Here is a 21565-nt window from a genome sequence, read left to right as displayed (position 1 = left end):
GTTTGGTACCTAGCACCCTGCATGTGACAGTAAGTCATAATTTCTGGTTATCTGTTGGTGTGACTGTGAATCACGACTGTGTCCCTTTCAGATGGTTAGCTCCCTAAGTCAGGGGCCACGTCTGCATTGTCTCCCCTTGAGTCCCCACGCCCTGCCACAGCGCCTTGCACATGATTATGAACCCTGGTTTTACTTGTCACTTATAATGATATAGTCTCACAGCCACAATTAGTATTTCATTTTTCCTCATATTGAGGCCTTAAATGTGTGGAAACACAAATATAGAATATATTTATTTTTAGTAACTTTCATATGATTTCTAAATATTTTGTCTGTATTATCATTTCTTAGGTCGCATGCCCTATTCCAAGCATTTTACAGGCATCGCCCCATTTAATCTTCATAGTAATCATTTGAGGGTAGATTATTAGCCCTGCTTTTGTAAGATGAAGACTCATAGAAGCCAAGTAATGTGATAGATGACATACTTAGGATTCAAAGCAAGGCTTTTGTGATTCTTCATGACTTTACTGTATTGCCCCCTTAGCAATCAAATGCGTTTTCACTGTGGAGTCACTTTCTTGTCATGTGCTTCCTTAGCCAACAGATACTTATTAAGTTCCTACGATGTGTGAGGCAGGAGGTAAAAACAGGTATCACAACAGAGTCTCTTCCGGTGGCACGTACAAGGCAGCGGGGAAACGGACAACCTGGTCTGCAGAGAGTCCACTGAATAATGGGGAATAACAGGGCCCTAAGGCATCATGTAGGAGGAAGTCTAGAGTGGAAGACCCAGAAAGACGTCCTTGACGAGGTGTTGACATTAAGGCACGATGGATGAGACAGGTGAGAAGTGGAGCCAGATCAAAAAGGACTTTGCGAGCCTTGTTAAAGAGTCGAACTTCAGCTGAATGAGGAGTTGTTAAAGGACTTTAAGCAGTATACAAGACATGCAGACTGCATGTCAGACATGCAGTTCGGAAATACCACCCTGGCTACAGTATTTAGAAAGAATTGCAGTGGAGAAAGACTGAGGATGAAAGAACTGACTTAGTCAACCAGTACCAGATAATGCTGATAACGTTGGGTGATGGGAATAAGAATCCGTGGAAACAGAGGAATTGAAGTGATATTTTGGAGGTGAAGTCCATAGGACTCAGTCATTGACAGCATGTGAGATATGAGGATCCAGAGATGAAATCCAGACTCTTGCTGGGGCAGGAGAAGGAAGGGGGTGGGGGTGAACATTCATCAGGGCAGGGAACACCAGGAAAAGTGGGTTTGGCTGGGAGGCGATGAGTGTAGGCTTGGCCAGCAGAGGCTGCAAGTCCTGAGGGACCCTCCTATACACACACCTAGGGACATGTGGGCTGCTTCTGTGAGCCTGTATGATTCCACCACTGGGAATCCTGGGAGCCTCCTGATGCCCTTCAAAGACTCACCAGGAAATACCTAGGCGTCCAGATTTCCTCTCTCCCCCGGCAGCCATTTCCCTTTCCTGGCTTGTAGCCATCTCACCCCTGTGCTCAAGTTCATGGTCATGTGCCTCTTCTCCAATGCCTGCTTCACATAACCCATAGCCAGGAACCAGGTGAGCAACCTACTTCCCATGGTGCCCTGGGCACAGACACCAATCAGGATGACAGGCCGGACCTCTCCATCACTGCTCTTTCTGTGCCCTGCACCCAGACCCATCCATCCCCAAGGACTAGATCCAGAGGATCTGCAGATCAACTATGTGGGGAATAATGGTAGGAATCCCAGCTTTTTTCCTCAAAAATAAATAAATTCAACTTGTAGATACTATTTCTTTAGGAGTGCCTTGGTTGCTAAGTTAAAAAATTGGATAAATAACATTAGAAATACAAATAATTTATGTGTTGTGTGATACACATAGAAGGTCACCAACTTGGAATACATAAATCTGAATTTACCCAAATTTAACATTTAAGTAATTCATTGTAAAAGCGATTTGTATTCCTCTGCCAGAAACCAGCAATATGGCAAAAAAAGTTTTTTTACACGGCACACGTCATTCATTTGTTCACGTATAATGTATTGTGTCTGTGGAGCAGGCACTACCGCTCACAACTTCATGCGTTTCCCATTTAAGGAGCACCACACCCACTTCCTAAATCAGAACAGTGAGGCTCTAAGCCTTCCAGGCTAAGAGGGTATGCACTTGTAGTAGAAAAGCCAGACTTGAACCTAGGTCTTCGGACTCCAAGTCCATGGTTTTGGACTCCAGATCCAGGGGTTCAAGAGATGTTAGTTTTTTTTGGGGGGGGGGGGGGGGGGGGTTGACATAGTGTCAGAAATCAGCAAAGATGTAGGAGACTAAAGCTTGGGAGCTGGTGGTGGAAAAGCATGTGTGGAGTGCACATTTCTCATGGACTGAAACCTGTACTTCATTGACAAAGACAACATTTATTTTCAAATGCAAAAGTGTAAAGGAAAGTGAACCCTGAACTAGATGAAATTGTGGAGAAACTGGAACTCTCATACACTGTTGATGGGAATGTAAAATAGTACAACTACTTTGGAAAGCACTTCGAAAGTTTTTCAAAAAATTGAATATACACCTTCTACACAACATAGCCACTTCTTTCTAAGAACTTACCAACAGAGATGGACACATATGTTTATACATGAAGATTTGTACATGATTGTTTTAACAACTTTATTCTTTATCACAAAAAATCAGAACCCAAACGTCCACCAATAGGTGAGTCGACAACCCAATTGCGATGTCTCCACATAACAGAATACTATTCAGCAACCAAAAAGAACTATGATATTAATATATCCACCAACATGGATGACTCTCAAAATAGTTACACTAAGTAAAATTATCCAGACCAAGAAAAAAAGTACACTGTATGATTTCAGCTATACAGAATTCTAGAAAATCTTGACATCAGATCTGTGGTTTCCTGGGACAGGAAGTGGGATGAATTACAGAGGAGCATGAGCAAACTCTTAGGGGTCATGGATGTGTTCATTATCTTAATTGAGGTGCTGGTTTCTGGGATGTCATAACAAGACCTCAGGGTAAACAGGAATAGAAATGGATTCCTTGACTATCCTAGTAAAAGTAGCCATGACTTAAGCTAAATGAGCTACTAGATAATGTAACCAAAAAACTGTTCTTAACCAGCATAGCTAAGTGATCTGTGACTTAGTTCAGCTGCTGCATTGTAGCGATAACTTTTCCTTTTCCCATCTTCCTGCCTCCTTCTTTCTTATTTCAAACCTTCTACTACTAGAAATAGATAAATGAAAATATTTTAAATTCTCAAATGCAGTCTTAATATCCTTCCAAATATGAGAATTCAAGAATTTAAGTATTGTGTTGTTTCTCTCCTTTTTTTTAGGGGTTGGCATATGCAACAGAAAAATGCTTGAAGCCAGATAGACTTGTTAACTGTAATCACAAGTAGTATCTACTCCAAAGCTGCTGAAAAACTAGATCTTAAATGTTCTCACCACAAAAAGAAAATGTAATTATGGAACATGATGGAGGTGTTAGCTAACACTGTGGTGGTGATCAGATTGCCATACATAAACTTATCAAATCAACACAATATACACCTTCAAGTCACACAATGTTAAATGTTAATTTTATGTCAGTTTTTCAAAGAAGCCAGATAGGCTTAGACCCAAATGCCAGTATTCCATTGACTAGACTAGGACCTTTTTTTTTTTTGTCAGTTAACTTTCCTGATTCTGTTTCCTCACATGTAACATGGGGACAATAGCTGTATTTCAAGGGTCATGATGAAGACCAGAAGTAACTATATACTGTGGTATTCATTTGCTTGCTGTTATACATCGTACACCAAATCTTTGAAATTACGCACTATGTACATGTACTTACGTCAACCCCTACAATAATAGTCAAGTACATATCAAAGCTTCTGAGGTGCTTGACAGGTGATGCATGTAAAATAATCCATTTACCTTTCCTTGCACTTTGGGCTGATGTGTTCACTCTGCTTTAATTGCATACAGTGCACCTGGTGGACATTTGGAATGTCATTGAGGCATTGCGGGAAAATGCTCTCAACAACCTGGACCCAAACATAGAACTTAGTGTGGCCCGCTTGGAGGCTGTGCTGTCCACCATTTTCTACCAGCTCAACAAACGGATGCCGACCACTCACCAAATCCATGTGGAGCAGTCCATCAGCCTGCTGCTCAACTTCCTGTTGGCAGCCTTTGATCCGTAAGTGCTTTCTGAATGTCTTTTGCTTTTTACATGTTTCCCTTTGTCCTTCTTGGTCTTTATTGCAAATAATTTTCTTGGGTAACCTACCACCTCTATTTTTCTTGATCAGACACTTATTCCAATAAAGTTTTTCTGTGTTTAACATAAAATTTAAATGTTGTGGAAAAGACGAGAGAGTAAAATAGTGCCATAGGAAATTAAGTACAGTTGTATTGTATATCCTGACCTTTATTTAACTCATCCCATCTAGAAGCTACGGAAGCTTGAAAGTGTTGTATGGTGGCATGCCTGTGAAGCGATCTAATGAAGCATGAAGAGGGAGGATGTTTTCAACTCTCTTCTTTGCAGATTGCCTAAGACAGTGTTTCTCGGATGAAGTGACAGGACCCTAGAGCAAACAGTGAGAGACTGGAAAGGGTTTCTTGACCACCTAGTGAGAGTAGCTGTGACTTGCATTAAATGGACTGGTTGATAACGTGCCACATAAAACAGAGTGACGCTGTCCACACACCACAATGGAAACTCAGCCTCGTTATCTTCTAATTTCCCCTCATGGAGTCAGAAAATTTCAGAGCTGGCTGAGATCTTAAAGACTGTTCTACCAAATCTTTCGTTTTATGGATAAAGGAACTGAGGCACAAAGACAGTGCCACTAACACTCTCAGACTCTTAGTGGCAGAGTGGGTATTTAGATATTCAGCTAAGATTTCTTTTCCAAGGCCTATGTGGCAGCCTTGTGAAATACAAAAACTCCCCTGAATTATATCATCACCTAAAATTTCGAAGGGGCTCTTGCTGATAGCCCATGGTCTAGATGTATCAATGCCTCCACTTTCACTACTGGTTTTGAATATTAAAAAGGAAAATTACTAACTTGACCTTTCAACAATCCCATTTTAAGGCTCTCAGAAGAGTATTCTCAGTCTCATTGTCTGTCCAATGCCTGGGAATATTTAAGCCCATCACTGGAGATAATCCAGCCAGGCTAATGTTATTATGCCACTCACTTACAAAAGTCACCAGCTGTCACTCTGCTACCTAGAGTAGTAACAGAATCGTTTGACCAGTATACAGCTCACTTTGACCAGTGTACATTATTGTTTCTGTGACACTTATATTTTGAAAAATTCTCAAGTTGAAGGAAACAATTTTAAACAAGCACTGCAGTGGCATAGACTCCATGCTTAGTCTATGCAGACTTCAGAGCTGGTGTACTGCTTTGGGCTAATCACTATGGTAACCGAGCAGAGCAGGTACCGAGGCCATGATTCCCACGTGACAGGTAATGGAGTGGAACAAGGCCATGGAATTTCTCTAACAGCATTTCTATCCTGTCCCCTCAACAAGAGGATGGCAGCTTTCAGACTTGCCACTCAAGTCTTTAGGGGACTTGTTATAAGTGTAACAATGGAAATGTAAAAAGGGAAATAGAATTTCCGGCTAACTCTCAGAGTATTGTTGCTAAAGGATTCATAAGGAATCAGAGTTAAAAAATAATAATTTGGACTCACTCTATAAATACAGAAACAGTGCCAGATTAATAATAAGGAAGGGGAATTTTGTAAAATATATGGGACTTGAACTATGAGGGCTAGATTTTTCACTTTTGTTTAGAAATATTGGGAAGATCATTTCAAAAAATAGAGGTACAATGTTCTCTAAATAACTATAATGATATGACTGAATTATTTCAAGGTTGATGAATGCTAAGCTTAAGAACTATACCAAGGTCAGAAACAATTCACACAAATGTTCAGGAGAAATGTTTGTTTGGTTCCTACTCTTCATACAGATAGGAAGGCCCTTTATCTCGTTGGAGTCGATTTATAAACACATCTACATGAAGAGATCTCACTGAAGAGATGTACAGACACGTTCACATAGAGACCCCAGGCTGAGGTATTTCCACCCTCTGTCCTTTGACATGGCAAATGAGTGTATGCAGTTGTACTGATACTCAAATTTTCCCTCAAGTGGCTTTTCACACTTCAGACAATGTGTGATATAAGCTATCAGGAAGTACTGATACTTGAAAATACAACTTAGAAGTGAGTATAAGAAAAGAAACAAGAATAAAATGAATGTCTGATTCTATTTTTTATCATTGTAAAGTCCAGTTTATCCAAAGGAGAACTAGTATGGAAGTCTAACATCACTTCCTACCACTTCTCCCATAACAGACCCAGCTGTTTAAGGAGCCTCTGCGTTCTGGTAGATGTGAATGAGCCTGGTACTGGTAGATCCAGGATGTGCTGTAGCTATTATAGAATCACTGAAATATTTAAGATTTTCCTTTATATGCTGTATTTTAAATCAACATGATTAAGAAAAACTCAAAATCCAAAATAATAAGAGTAGGAGATACCTTAAGAACCTGGACTCTAAAGAGCCGATGTGAAAAATAAAAAAGGAACACTGGCCGGTGTGGCTCGGTTGGGCATCATTATGCAAACTGAAAGGTCTCAGGATCAGTTCCCAGTCAGGGCACATGCCTGGGTTGCGGGCTTGATCCCTGTGGGGGCGCGTGCAGGAGGCGACTAATCGATGCTTCTGTCTTGCACCGATATTTCTCTCCCTCTCCTTCCCTTCCCTTCCCCTCTCTCTAGAATCAATTAAACAATAAGGAAAATCATTGAAAAGGAAGGACATTACAGCAATTTAAATTCATGAAGAGTAAGAACTTGGATTCAAAGAAATGTGGTTGTTATTTTGGCAGTACCTTAAAATTGACCACACCCAACTAGTTGGACTCTGTCAAGAAAGTGGCCTGAAATGAAGATCAAAACCCACTTCACTTGAGTGCATCCCTGGGAACCAGACTTGCCTTCCCATAATCATAGTTCTCCAAGAGTAGCATTTCCCTCTTTTCTCCCTAAAAGACACCTGGACCTCAGTTCGTAAATAGGCATACTTACCACAGACCACAGACAGCCTCCTGGTTCCAAGGTTTCCCTGTTGTCTGGCCAAGTCAGCCTCTTAGGAGATTATGTATTAGGAGCATTAATATATAGCTGTATGTGTAAGCTGATTGGTAGAGTGCTAAGACCTAGTATTTGATGCCAGTGACCTATGTCCATACTTGCTATTCTGTCACTGAATAGGTAGTCTAGGCAGTCTTTCAAGTCTAAAAGGTTTTGGTTGTTCCTGATTTTCCTTCTAAAAAAATGGCTGTATTTCTAGGAAGGGGTCATCCAGTGACATTACCAACTGAGTTCTAAAACCAACTTCTAAGCAGACCCTTTCTACACGTAGAAGTTAATGTCTCTCCAGTCTCCGGGGAAATACAGGGATGCACTAGGAAGGATGGAAAAATGAGTGTTAGAAGAGGGAACAGGGGCTGAGAGGAAAGGAAAATAATAGTGTGTTTCGGCCTGTCAAGGACTGGCAGGTCTACTCCAGATTCGGGGAGACTGAAGAAAATGAGCAGAGCTGTGGGGATGCATGAGGTGCCTTTCTTTACGGGTGGGTGAGCCACGCATGTTGCAAGCTGCGTATCTCTGTGCATGTGTCTGCAAGTCTCTGTGTGTCACCTGTCCCCTCTGCATGGCACATAGTGTGTCCCTTGCTCCCCAGCGTAGCACATGTCATGACACCCAGCAGGGAGCCCCTACTTGCTTAAGTACTGGAGGCAAACAAAGCCAGCTTTGAGCCAGAAAATTATATAACATAGCATAATAATGCGCATGTGAGCCCACTTCATGTTATGGGAACGGTTCACTGGACCCAGTCTCAAGGCTATGAGAACACTACTTATCAGACCCATTCAAGGTTATGCGAACACTGCTTCCCTTGGTTACCCAGACACCTGGGTGAGGAAGCCAGACTGCCTCCATTTACCCTACAATTAGCAAATAGCCAGAGAATTGAGCCAGTCTCCTCCTCTTGTCTTATTCCTTCTCTGCACTTCAGGAACTGGCTGCCTCCTTCCCCTATTGGCTGCCGGGAGCCTTGGACCTGGGGCTCCCTCCTGTAGGATCCACTGACAAATTGGCTGTTTCTCTCACCTCTTGTTCACATCTTTGGGGGCAAGGGATCTCTTTGAAGTATTCTAAGGACTTTTACTGTTATTTTTTTTAATTGTAAGTACAAAAGAAAAATAACATGGCAGAAAGTTACAAGATGAAAATAACTATTTTTAAACAGCTTTATTAAGGTATAATTGTTACTTTGAAAATAGTTCTTAAAGGATGGCTTTTTGAGAGGTAAGGTCACAAAACCTGGTAAATAGTGGAACCCTTTGCCTCTCACAGCCTAGTCAATCGCCCTTCCCCGGGTCCCACTGCCCACTTCACTTGATTCTGCTATTCTCTTATAGTGCGTGTCTCACTGCTTATCTGACTGCCTCCCGTGTCTTATTCTTTGTATGCACAGCCGCTGATACAACACCCAGCTCATAGTGAATCACCAAGTGAATGAATGAATGAAAATCAAAGGTTGACTTTCCTTAGCTCTTGTCATACTCTTTTCCTTCTTTTTCTGAGGTTAAATCCTCCTTGATCTCCAGTACATTACCAAGATTAGTAGATCCAAGTTTGCTCTATCACCTAGATTCATATCCTCTGTTTTTATATCTGCTCTACAGAGAAGAAAATCAGATGTTTGTGATCACTAATGTACATTATCCTATTTTTACAAAAGACTTCAATATACTTGTCTTACTCTCTTCCTACTCCCGTAGGAAAGACTAGCATCAACTTTAGTCTGTTAATTTAATCTCATTTCAGTTCGGGGGAATCTTTCTTCTTAGGATATTTCCTCATGAAGTAGATTATATGACAGTGGCCTTGTTTTTAGCAAATACTATTTTCACATATATTCAGCCACTCAAGACTCATAGTAGGACAATAATAACTATTAAAAGGAACAGTGATTTCTTTTATTTTGGGCAGTCCAGCTGTATTCTTAATGCCAATTCTCTAATGATGATAATAATGTAATACCTGTAGTGATAGCTAAGATACACTCCTCATTTGCTGTGTGCCAACAATCTTACCAATTTGGTACTATATTATAATTCTCCAGGCTGAGTAAGTGATGAAGCTGAGACAAGAGGTTAAATAATTTGCAGGTCATACAGTTTGATACTGGTTGAGGTAAGTGGAGAAAAAATCAAAATCATTTTGTCTCAGGAAGCAGTTAGTGTTCAGTTCCGTTCATGCCTTCTGTTTCATTTTTTTAATAAGAATTAATGTACTTTTTTCCCTAGGCTTCCCATGCTTATTACAGGATATTATTATTACAGTCACATTTCTAACCTTTTTAGCTTGTGGAATTTAGACATGTTTGACAGAGTGTATATGAAAGAAATATTTGGACTTAACAAGCTTCACATTATAGATTGAGTCAGTTTTATGACAGCCATCCAGAACTCCAAACCCGCTGTATAACAGTCTTTCATAGAGAATACAGAATCCTGGTATTTTCCTCTCTGTCTAACCTATGGTACCTCACTGAGCCATTTGAACATCCATTCCCATGCTGAGCCTCCCACCCCCACCCTGACGCTGGGAAAGGGACCGCAACACCTATCAAGATGGATGGATGTGAAATAATCCTGGAACTCTGCCAAAATCCTCCTGCCTTTTGAGTTTTAAAAATGATTCTGGTGTTTAATGCAAGATGTACTACAAAGTACACAGCCATTTCTCTATGTGACGACGAAGCATATGTTCGCTTTAGAGGCAAAGAAAAAAGAGAAGAAACCAAATGTTTTCCTCTCTCTTTCTTTTTCATTGTCTTTATGGCTAAAACTAGATATTTAAAGTAGTGCTTAATTGGCTTAGTGATTTTGATCTAAGCACATCTTAAATTCAAGATATCCATAGAACATTCTCATCTAGTCACTAAAACTTTGTTCTGGTAGAAAATATTTTATCCCAAGATTCCTGTATGTTGCTAAAATGAAATCACTTTTTGGAGAAAATTCACAACTGTAGATAAATTGAACATCCCAATGTCACCCATATTTCTGTCAGACTTATATTTCAGATGAATGGCAGATGGGATTTCATGGAGGTAGGAGAGACAATGTCAACAGTATTGGCCCCTTCCATTCTGGAGAAACTCCTGGCAAACTCACCTGGCCCAGCGCTATGGGAAATTTTGTTTCAGGTGTTTTGCTAACATCAGAGATGCCAGGGCCAAATGAACGGTTTCTTCTGTTCACCTGTTAACTTCACTATCCCAAAAGCAAGCGTTTTATGTAGGTGACCACTTCTAAATTCAAGGTATCACATGACTGTACAATCTAATATTTAGGGCCTGTAAAATCAATGTTTGCAATTTTACTGAAAAACTTAGACTTCCTCAATATAAAACATAACTGGTTAAGTCAGAAATTTTCTTTCTACTTGTGCATTCATTAATTTTATTTAAAGAGCTTGCTATGTGCCAGGTGCTACGATAAGCTGGGAATAAAAGACGAGTAAGATGAAGTCCCTGCTTTTTTGTGAAAATGTGTCATATTAAAGTTGTTTTTCACTTTTCTCCCTGATACACTATGAATAAATACCTCCAGCCTCTTAAGGATTGTCAATAAGTATCTATTGAGTTACCAAATGAAGGATCCATAGGAACAAATTAACTCACAGGTGGAGAAGCCAGAGGAGGAAGTGAGAGAGCGGTTTGCGCGCTGTGCCTTGGCTTATCAAAAATGCTTACCGAGTGTTTTTTGAAAGTTGGTAGAAGAGCATCGATTTTAGTACCCTTACATAGAGAAATAATTCCTTCAGTCTATTCACAAAAGAATCAGTTGGAATTCAAATCTCACTTTTGAAGACCTGAAATTTATCATGGGATTCTTTAACTTCAACTTAGAGAAACTCTCTTAGCAATTTACAGAAAATGTACACTCTGCTTTGAATTCAGCCTACCATCCCAGACCTACGTATATCTATGTGTTGTTTTTCCTTCTTGTCGAAGCAGACTCCCCCACCCCCAGCAACTTTTTCCTAAAGGTACTATCTTCTCAGTTAAAATGAATTGGTTTGTCTCTTTGTAAACTCATGAAAAACTCAGCATAATGCAGTTGCTCATTTTTTACTATGATGAGTCAAACTTTGTAATAATCCATGTTTTTAAAACAGACACTCTGAAAATCTCTGTATATTAACTCAAGGGTAAGTGGTTTTTTTGTTTCTATTTTCAATCAGTTGCCCCTCAGAAAAAATTGAAAATATTCACAGTGAGAAAACAAAACATAAAAGGAAATAAAAGATTTAAAGAAGCATTGATTTATGAAGCAATTTCAGTTCATACCTTTGATAATTTGCTGGTTCTCTTAAATACTCTCTTAGGTATTACTTAAATACCAACATAATAATATAATTGGATTTTATTTGACATCAAGCTAGAACAGGAAAATTTACATAAGTAAAACCTTCAGGGTAATTGGCCTATGAATGAAATATATTCCATTATGACAAAAAACAAGTAGTGTGGGGGAGAGTAATGGATGCTTCTTTATACATTGTGTTCTCTGCATGGAAAGAGAAATATTAAAATAAGTAAAATTTTTACATTAGAAATAAAATTATTCTTTTAATAAAAATGATAGATAAATTTCTTTTTAAAGCTTTCGCTGCATCGTTTACACTATTGAAAAATCAGCTGCACTAGCAGCCTGTATTTACAAAGAAAATCTTATGGGTGCACGTCATTGATCACTGATTCTAAGGCTACCCCTGAAGTACACAGAACCTCAGACACAGCTGGCTGTGTTACATCTTTCCTGAAGCGGCCATCAGAATTGCACATGAACTTGAAGGTATGCTGCAATAGCATTCATAAAAGCGAGAAAAGAGCATAGACTTGTTCTAATGCTCTTCCTGCTTTTGCCCTTCAGAGGCCGTTTGGCCTGCAGCATTAGGGACAATCTGTGTTTTTCTTCCTTGGCACACTCGGGCAGGTCTGCTTCCTGAGTTGTGGCCGACAGCCAACATTTTATATGTTTGGTTTTACTGCTTTACTCCTAGAGGCATTGTGTGTACAGACTCACATTAGAAGAATAGGCCATTTTCCTGCCCATTTGCACAAGACTCCTGAAAGCTTCCTGCTATCCATGCTCATGAGCTTGACTTTTCACTTCCTAGACATTTATGGAATTTCAGACTGTTCATGAATCAAACTGCCCCAACCAAGGACCATTTCTAATGAGAGTAGCTCTTATATTTCTCCATTTGTGATATAGGTAGCTTCTTCCTACTCCTTTCTTCTTTTGTTCATGCCAATTCTTTTTTCACAAAAAAAAATAAGCACCCTGATCCCCTGGTAATTTTAAGTAATAGCCTTTGTCATAGAATTTGTCAAAGGCCTTTAGAAAATCTGTCTCTCCCTTTCTGCCACCCTTTCCTCCACCCTGTGGTATCTACTGAAAATGTTCAATAATAATAATAATGATGATGATATCCATTTTTATTTAAGTCTTTGGCATACCCATTCGCCATCATGCAGTCAGTCATCTCCACTCATTCCTCAAACTCCTCAGAGGTTTATCAATGCCAGGACTGAGCAAGGTCTGAACTCAGCCACCCCCTGAATCCTTCTTCCTGACAGGGGTCACATTTGCAATCTGGCACAGTTGCTTGCATAACAATACATTCCAGTGGGCTAATTTCACCCTTGAGTTCCTGCAAAACTCTCATTGAGCTGCCCTCCACTTGGTGATTTATCTAGATTTATTATGTCAATTTAGCAGAATAGCTCTGATACAACCACTGTTGGATTTAATAGCATTAATCTTGCCTTTCCAGGAACAATATAGGACTGGCAATCTCCCTATGATCTTCTTCATTAAAAGCTAAGGTTTAAGAACTCACCCGTGAGCTATCATCATTTCATCCTTCGGAGAATGCTTTGTTCCAGCATCATCTGTGGTCTATTTTCTTTCTTGAGTTAAATTATTCTCTCTGACTCATTGAAAGAAACTCATATTGCTCTTGAAGTTTCATATATAATGCTCTTCAATTTCTTTACATTTTGAAGACTACTTTATCTCTACATTATCCTATTGCTCCACACTTTTGTAGACTTTCCTGTTCTCATTATTCGAACCATATTTCAGTTTAGGAAAAGGAACTAATTATTTCCTAAAATACAATTTTTGATATTTCCAGTTGTCCATGCAATGCAATTGGGAATGCAGGAGGCATGGAATAATTTTGAATAGGGTGGTTTTTACAAAATCATTGCATTTATATTATAGCTGCCTGCTCTAAAATTAGTAAACAATATAATGAGTGGTCATTCAACATTCTAGGGGCACCAATTATAATGATTAATAGACATTGATTAATATAAGAAATGTATCATGCAGTAGCTCTGTGTGAGACGGTGCGAAACACTGAAATTCACCTAACTCGGAAGATGGTCTCTGCCTGCAAAGATCTCTCGGTGTGGAGTGGAGTCACATGCATACATGTAAACAAACAAACCAAGGGCACACTGTGTATGTAAGTGCCACAAATAGGTAAAAGTGAAGGGGGTAACAATTGCCTCCATATCCAGAGGTGGGGGACTGTTTTCAGCACAGAGTGAATGGTGCTGTTGAGCTGGGTGTTGATAAATAGGTGGGAGAGTCCCGGGAAGACCGTGCTAGGAGGGGCAGGGACATTTAAATGGTGGGACTGTGGTGTGGAGTGCAACAGAAATGGTAGCAAATAAGAGTGGAGAAGACAGAAAAAGCTGGAACCAAGTCCTTAGGCAAACAGAGGAAATAAGGGTTTCAAATAATGAAACCGTATTCAAATCTGTGATGTGAGCTTTCAAATAGATCATTGAAGAGGTTATTACACTGTTAAAGCAAGAGCTAATGGGAGATACGGCAGTGGGAGTGGAAAGCAGAGAACGAATTCAATATACAATGAAGAGCTATATTTGAGTCCCTTAAACATGCAGTCAGGGTGGTAGTGAATTGAGGAAGGGCAAGAAGTCAAGGGTGACCCCTACCCCAGGATTCACTTTTGGGTAACTAGGTACATGGCAATTCTAACAACCAGAAGAAGGACAATAGAAGGAACAGCAGGTTAGTAATAGGATTGGCTCGAGTATTGTGGGAAATCTCTGTAACAATGATGAGTTCCATTTTGAACACATTTGGTTTGATGTGGGGTATCCAAGTGAAGATTTCCAATAAATAATTAGGTAGTCTTATGGTCAGGCTTAAAAATATAAATGGGGGAGTAATGAGCATAGGGTTCAGTCAGTTTTGCATCCCGGTAAGGTGTCTTTCAGATACTCTGCTGAGAATAACAGCAACGAAGATGAGTAACAAATGATCTCTCTGAAGTCTATTAAGGAACAAAGACACAACTATGTATTACATCTTCTTCTCCTAATATGTCAGCTCTGTGAATCTTATTTATATAAATGATTTATTCCATATACTAAGCCCTGGTCAATACAGACTTTACTTACCTTTCAGCCATGTGATAATTTTAAATAACTCCTTGATCATTCTTAAGAGTAGCAACTATCAATGCAATAAATTACTAATATGATATACTTTCTGATTCCAAGGATATAAGAAAAAATAGGGTACACCAATTGGAAAATCATTTAGATGAAATATTATATTTCTTGCAGTATGCCTTTTGTATCACATTTTGTGAAGGGCAAGTTAGTTATACTTTGTCAACCGATGGAGACTTGGCAGCTCTGGTGTCACTGAGGGAGAAGGAGAACTATTCAAACAGCTCTTACTTTTGCCTTTTTACCATGCTAACCCCCTTTAAAAAGCAAAAGTATCAACATAAGTACAGTTGGCTTATGGGAAAGAAATGATAGTTGAAAAAAATGTATGATTAAAAATTCCCCATATTTATCCTAACAAAATTCAGGAATTCTCTGACCCCCCCCAAAAAAAAACCAACTATTTTTTTTTCTGAAGCATTGTTTAAATCAATTATAGAAATGCTGGAATCATTATGCATAATGTTATTTATAAAACCCAAACTGAAAATCACGTTCAGTAACTTTAATCCATGGTTAAATGGCACATATCCCTCTGGCTGCCAGTCCGTGCTTCAAGCAAGCTGACATGCACGAAGAATAACTTGAAGAGTCTGCTCTCTCTTGAAAAAAAGGAAATATTAACCAGACAATTTCTCAGAGATGTGTGTTGGCTTGTTTTCATAACCTTTTCTAAAGTGGATGTATTCATGTCATCCATGAAGCTACAACATCCTGTGAATTCTACAGCACAGAAAATGTCAAACCTTGTTACTGCAAGTTCCCCAAATGACCTGCTCAGTTTTTTTGTTTTTTTTTTTTTATCATTAAACAGGGAAGGCCATGGCAAAATTTCAGTATTTGCGGTCAAAATGGCTTTAGCCACACTGTGTGGAGGGAAGATCATGGACAAATTAAGATGTAAGTTACCCCCGTGCACCTCTTTGCTCACCCCTCCTGCACAGCGCATCTCCCTCCCCCGTTCCTGCCAGGTCCCTGCCCGCTTGTGACTTTCCTCGTGTATGAGAGTTATTTGAAATACGATCGTTTTTGTTCTTCATTGATCTTTGGATTTTGTCATAGAAATATTTTCAAATTAGGTAAGTGTTCATGAACTTAACATTTTTCTTCTACTTACAGGTTACTATTATTTATAACTTGTTAAGTATGACCAATTAGACCCTGTAATGTTAAAGTAAGATATACATTCTTTCAAGTTCGGTGTACCGCACTGCCCTGTAGTCAAGTCCATCACTATAGGGACTTGGAGGCTTATTAGGTAATCCAAAGTCAAAGCCCCCATCATGCTTCTTCATTCCTCTCAGCCAGAGTTGTTCAAGTCACGAGAAACCCCGACCATCCCAAAGTGAGCCTTGCCAGGGTAGGAAGTGTAGTGACTGCACAGAGACACTGCAGACTGAGAATTAACTGGATGCCAAGAAAAACATGATCACCACGGTATATCAAGTGATTATGGGATTTCTATGTATCTCTTGTCACTAAACATGGTAGAGTTTTAAACTAAAAACACAGTAGGAATTTTTTGGTTGCTTGCTTAGTTGGTTGGTTGATTTGTTGTAGGTAAAGAAGCTGAGACTCAGAGTTAGAGTAAATCACATAGCTACAATCATAGCAGGATTTAATTATTTTTTGTCATTCAATTATAGTTGTCTGCATTTCCCCCTTTCTACTCCCCCCAACCCCAGCCAAACCTACCCCCCTCCCTTGCTCCCATACCCGCCCCCTTGGTTTTGTCCATGTGTCCTTTATAGTTGTTCCTGAAAACCCTTCCCCCCATTATTCCCTCCCACCTCCCCTCTGGTTACTGTCAGATTGTTCTTAATTTCAATGTCTCTAGTTATATTTTGCTTGCTTTTTTCTTTTGTTGCTTAGGTTCCAGTTAAAGGTGATATCATATGGTATTTGTCCCTCACTGCCTTGAAGCCTGACTTTTGAGTGGTTCTCAAATTCTAGTGTGTGTAGAATCCCCTGGAGTGCTCTTACAGATTTCTGGATCCCACGCCCAGAATTTCTGCTTCAGTTGGCCTAAGGTAGAGACAGGGAGAAAGAATTTCCATATTTAACTAGTTTAAAATGATATTCATGCTACTGTTTAAAAAGAAAATTTCATACTCTGGTTTCTCTTCAGATTGTATAAATCTTTCACCTTTTACTAAAAGGAAAATTTCCATTTAACCCATTCCCTTACCCTAAATATTATAAGTTTTATTATGTCGCTGAATAAGAAAGAGCACTGTGATGGGAACGAGGAGTCCCAGGTGGAAACCCAGTCCTGTAACTAATGTGCCAAATTATCCTGTGGAAGTTACTTCACTTCTCTAGTCCTCACCTTCCTTTTCCATCCTAAACTTGGGGATTTTAAAATGTTAGATACCTGTTCAGTCCTTCCTGGCTGCATCATCTGTGACTCACAGCCTCTTCTAATGTGATCTCGTACTTCTGGATGCACCAAGAGGAGGAGAACGAAGGAAGATAGAGGAACGAACCCTTTGTTCCTTTAGAATTTCCCCACACTCGCCCCAAGGCCGAGTTCTGTCCGTGCAGCAGTAGATGAGTGGGAGGCACGTGGGAGCCCCACGTGACCATGTGTCCTCCCTCACTTCCGGGCACCTCCCCTGAGGGGACGGCCAAGTGCAGTCAGCTTTCAGAGGAGCCCTAGCAGGCTTCACAAAGGTCAGTTTAGTTTCTCTTTAGTTAGCATGAAAGGTGTAGGAAATTCAAAACTACTTACATCAGTACATGATTGAGGGATAATAGCTAAGTTGGAAGGTGACAGAACCAATGTGGCTTTAAAAAAAAATCATGTCAGTGAAATCCAGGAGGCCTTCCTTCAGGGTCAGGCAGGGGAGAGGAAGTTTGGCAACGTGAGGCAAGGCCAAGGACAAAACTCCTGAGGGTCTTGCCTGGTGACCTCATGTCACAACTGGCCACTTATGCTGAGGGCACTAGAGACATTTTTTTCTTTTTAAGTCTAAAGAAACATTTCCAAATACTTATTCCATGTGATATTAATAGGTACCTGGATGAAAGGGTCCCCTATTAAAGTAAGTTTGAGGAAAACTGAGAGAAGAGTTTTCAGAGTCTTTCATGAACCAGGGTAATTCTGGAGCTTTCCATCTTTGTACTCAGCTTTCCTCAGTGTCAGGATTTTGTCCTTGTCCTGGGAAGGAAATGGGTAGGGCAGTTTCAGGAGTCGCAGCTCACTGCAGAGGTCCCCAGCCCCTAAGCCACATTACCCAGGCATCACAGGCCAGTTACTACAGAAGGACCATGAAGACTATGGAGTAATCCACCCTCACCTCCGGGCCTGGGAAGGACCACCGTCCTCCCTTAGGCTTGGGGCAACTTTGGAGCCAGTAAAGATGAAGGGAATGATTGTTAGGTAAGCAATAATAATGTCTGCACTGCCACAAAGCTCGAGATACTGTACAATGACTAAGTTTTTAAGAAGATATTTACCAACTGTCAAATTTTACAGTTCTCTTGCAAGTCCAGGAATTCAAAGCAAATCATGTATTTCAAGAACTGCTACAGCGCTCTCCCTCATCCCTTCCCATCCCCGACTAAAAGCCCCCACAATCAGTGAGCAAAGCATGCATGCTGTGTAGTGGCCGAAGTCAATCCTCCCCGTACAGTGAAAGAAGTAACCAACGCCTGAGTCCCACTGAAAGTGAACTGTGCGCTCCAGAAGTAAGCTTCAGAGTGTCACACATCCTGTCGAAAAACAGAAGGTGTAGTCATGATATAGTATCACGTTGCCCTCCCCCCGAACTGTGGACCAGAGTCTCAGCCTAATGCATCCCCAGTTCTCTCTCTGACTGTGGATCACTCTCAGTAGAGTTTAATCCCTGGGACGTGGTTTAAATGGTTTCCAGGTAAGTCAGTTGAAAGCAATTTGACAAAAAGAAAATTTTTAGCTGAAAGCAGTCTGGCTGAAGAACCTCTCTGTAGTGTTAATTGGTCAAAAATGAATATCCTCAGTGACCAGCAGTAATTACTGACTGCAGGAGCAAATACGAGCAAACCTGCCCACAGCCAGCAGTAGCTGACCCTTGGTCAGCAGGATTACGGGTGTTTTCCCAAGCCTTCTTTTGCTGGCTTGCATTTAATAATAGAACAGGCAAAGTCATGCTTTTCTGCATTGCTTTTGTAATAAGGAAAAAAATAAAATGAAAAGATATGGAATTGGGGGGGATTTGAGGGGTTTGTTCTTCCTTCCTTAAATTCTAATTCACTTTTAGTCAGTGTGCTAGCTGTGCTTGCTTGGCGGTTTTTCTATTTTTGTGCATAGAGATGAAAGATATTTTATTTATTTCATCTAGCCCCTTCATGTTGGAGAGCACAGGATGAGAGTAATTGGCTGAAAATAAATTAGAAGGTTTTAAAAGGCAAATAAACATGGAAAACCTCAGAAAATGTAAAGCTGAGTTTCTAAATCTGCTTTTAAATGCATTATAAGGGACAGCACACCCAGGTTGCCCTACCACTTCCAAGACTCAGGGCCACCACAAGCCAATCAATACGCAGCATGTTTGCCGGGCGCCTCCAGGCAGCCCAGACGGTGAGGGCAGCCCCTGCCGTCCTCGGAGGACTCAGCAACCTAAACATAAACTGATATAACGGACTCCTCCTGTCAAATGGTTCTTGGTCTGATTATAGCCTGTTGTTTTAATGAGAGGAAGCACTTGTTTACATTTCTGCTCAGGGCTCCTGGATAGACCTAAGGATTTTAAAGAATTCTGAATCCAGTGCAAAAGCCTGGAATGCCAGGTGCTCTGCTAAAGTGCCTGGGGAAGGTTTGTTTTGTTTTCTTTCAAAGACTAGCATTATGACAGACATCATCGTGTATTTGTTGAGCATCTGTTACTGATCTGGTTGTTCTGCCTTCAAACCTACCCCCAGGGTAATATTTCTAACTCCCTGGCCTGCCTTAAATTCTTCAGTATCTCCTCCAGCACCTCTGGACACCATCTAAACTCCTTTGTAGAGCTTTTGAAGTTCTTCATATCTCCACCTCACCTCCCACCATGCACTGTGCGTACCCAGGCTCCTGACATGGTGAACTGCTTGAATGCCTTTCAGCGCATCATGCTTGAGCACACCTCTGGGCATCCTGACCCAGTTTCCTGGGCCTGACCAACCCCTAATTGTCCTTTACACTTGGCCTAGAACCCACCTTTGTAAGGAAACCATCCCTGACCCACTCCTCCTCTGGGATGCTCCTGCTGTATCCTGCACACCCTACTGTTCCCATATTCACACCACCATGTTACTATGTGTGATGTCATGACACATGATATAAGCACGTTGCTGCCATTCTCAACAGACCAGGACATCTCAGAGAGCAAGACTAGGATCTCCTTTTTTTTTTATAATTATGACTTAGCACAATTACACACATTTAGTATGTGCTAAGTTAATTTTAGTTGAATGAGTCAATGAATGTAAATTCCTCTACAGTATCTATCATTGTATGGTGCTGTAGGAAATACAAGGGTGGTTTAGGGTATAATCTGGAGCATTGCAGAACAATCCTAACAGGAAGACAAAGCCTAACAATATGAATTAAGTGACAGAAAAAATGTGATATGAATTTAATGATAAAAATAGCTACCATTTACTGTGCACAAGGCACCAAGCACTATTTGAGTGCTTTATATCTCTGTACTTCACCTGTTAACTAATTTCATCTTTGAAATAGTCCTCTATTTGATAATATATACATATATATTACATATATAAACATATTACATATGTATGTATAGTCCTCCTTTTCACTGGAATTCTTGAGTTTCTATATTTGGAATTACATAAGAATTTTTTTGCTATAGTGCATGTTTTTTGCCTTTGACAAGCTTTTTATTTTTGACTAATTATAATGAAACATCAGAGATAAAATTCACTAAGTAAACACCATTGTGAAGGTGGATGAGAATAACATTACATTTTTTGCTCAGATAGAATTTCTATAACCTTATAGTTGATAAACTTTGAAACACAACAGAAGTCCTTTATAACCAGAATCTAAAGAAATTGAGAGCCAATTCACATCCTTAACACATAATTCAGTAAAAGTCTGTCATGTGCTTAGCATCTGACTGCAGTATAATAAGAATGTCTCCAGACTACATTTTGACCTTGAAAAATTAAGCCCACAATGAACAGAGTTAGCGCATTGAATTTACAAGAGTGGATCCCAGCAGCTGTGCTGGCCTCATTACAATCTCGCATGGTGACAAACTATATGATAGCAAACCCTTTATTCCAATAGTGATTTTCCACAGAGGAATTATAAAGCACCTTGGGAAATTATGCCATTAATATTCATTAAGTGCACACAGTGGCAGAAACTGAAGAACAGAGGTTCAATGAAGCCATAGGCTCTGCTGAGAGTAATCTCACACCCTCACTTTACCTCATTGATCATCCACAAGGCCAGGCTTCCTCTCGACTGCAGGAGTCAGAAGACCCTTCCCTGCAAATCAATGCCTTCCACCCAGAACACCATGATTTATAGAAAGTTTTCTGCTCCTGTGGAGGGTTAATCAAGTGTTTTCATTACCTCCTTACCCCACTGTGTCTTTCATTTGTCAGTACCATAAACCAAAACCCCAACTTTTTAGTGATAATATAGATGCATAAGTAGCTATCCAGCTAGCTACACACTCACACCCCCCCCCCCCCCGCAATGCTGTAGTATCATTTTCATTGTGTGTTTCAAACAAGGTCAGTGTATTTCTCACATCTATAAACTTTCCTCCCATTAAGTTATACATGGATTAATAACTGACCTCAAAATACAAGGTTATGTTCTCTGTCTTACCAAAATATGCTAATTTTATCCAAAATACTAGCTAATGCTATGTGCCA

The 21565-nt window shown here is 40.1% G+C and overlaps 1 protein-coding gene across 17 annotated transcripts in view; it reads left to right on the top strand.

Moving 5' to 3' along the window:
* The window catches only part of DTNA (dystrobrevin alpha), a 352090-nt gene that overhangs the window by 259808 nt on the left and 70717 nt on the right, over positions 1 to 21565 (top strand). For all 17 annotated transcript variants that reach the window (XM_028523840.2, XM_028523841.2, XM_028523839.2 and 14 more), the window contains 2 exons: positions 4012 to 4225; positions 15510 to 15595. In XM_028523840.2, the coding sequence (XP_028379641.1) occupies positions 4012 to 4225; positions 15510 to 15595 (300 nt within the window). The remainder of the gene's footprint in view (positions 1 to 4011; positions 4226 to 15509; positions 15596 to 21565) is intronic.

Source organism: Phyllostomus discolor, chromosome 9 (assembly GCF_004126475.2).
Source record: "Phyllostomus discolor isolate MPI-MPIP mPhyDis1 chromosome 9, mPhyDis1.pri.v3, whole genome shotgun sequence".
NCBI lineage: Eukaryota > Metazoa > Chordata > Mammalia > Chiroptera > Phyllostomidae > Phyllostomus > Phyllostomus discolor.
Note: the sequence above shows the minus strand (reverse complement) of the source record. Positions and strands in the feature narration are given on the sequence as shown.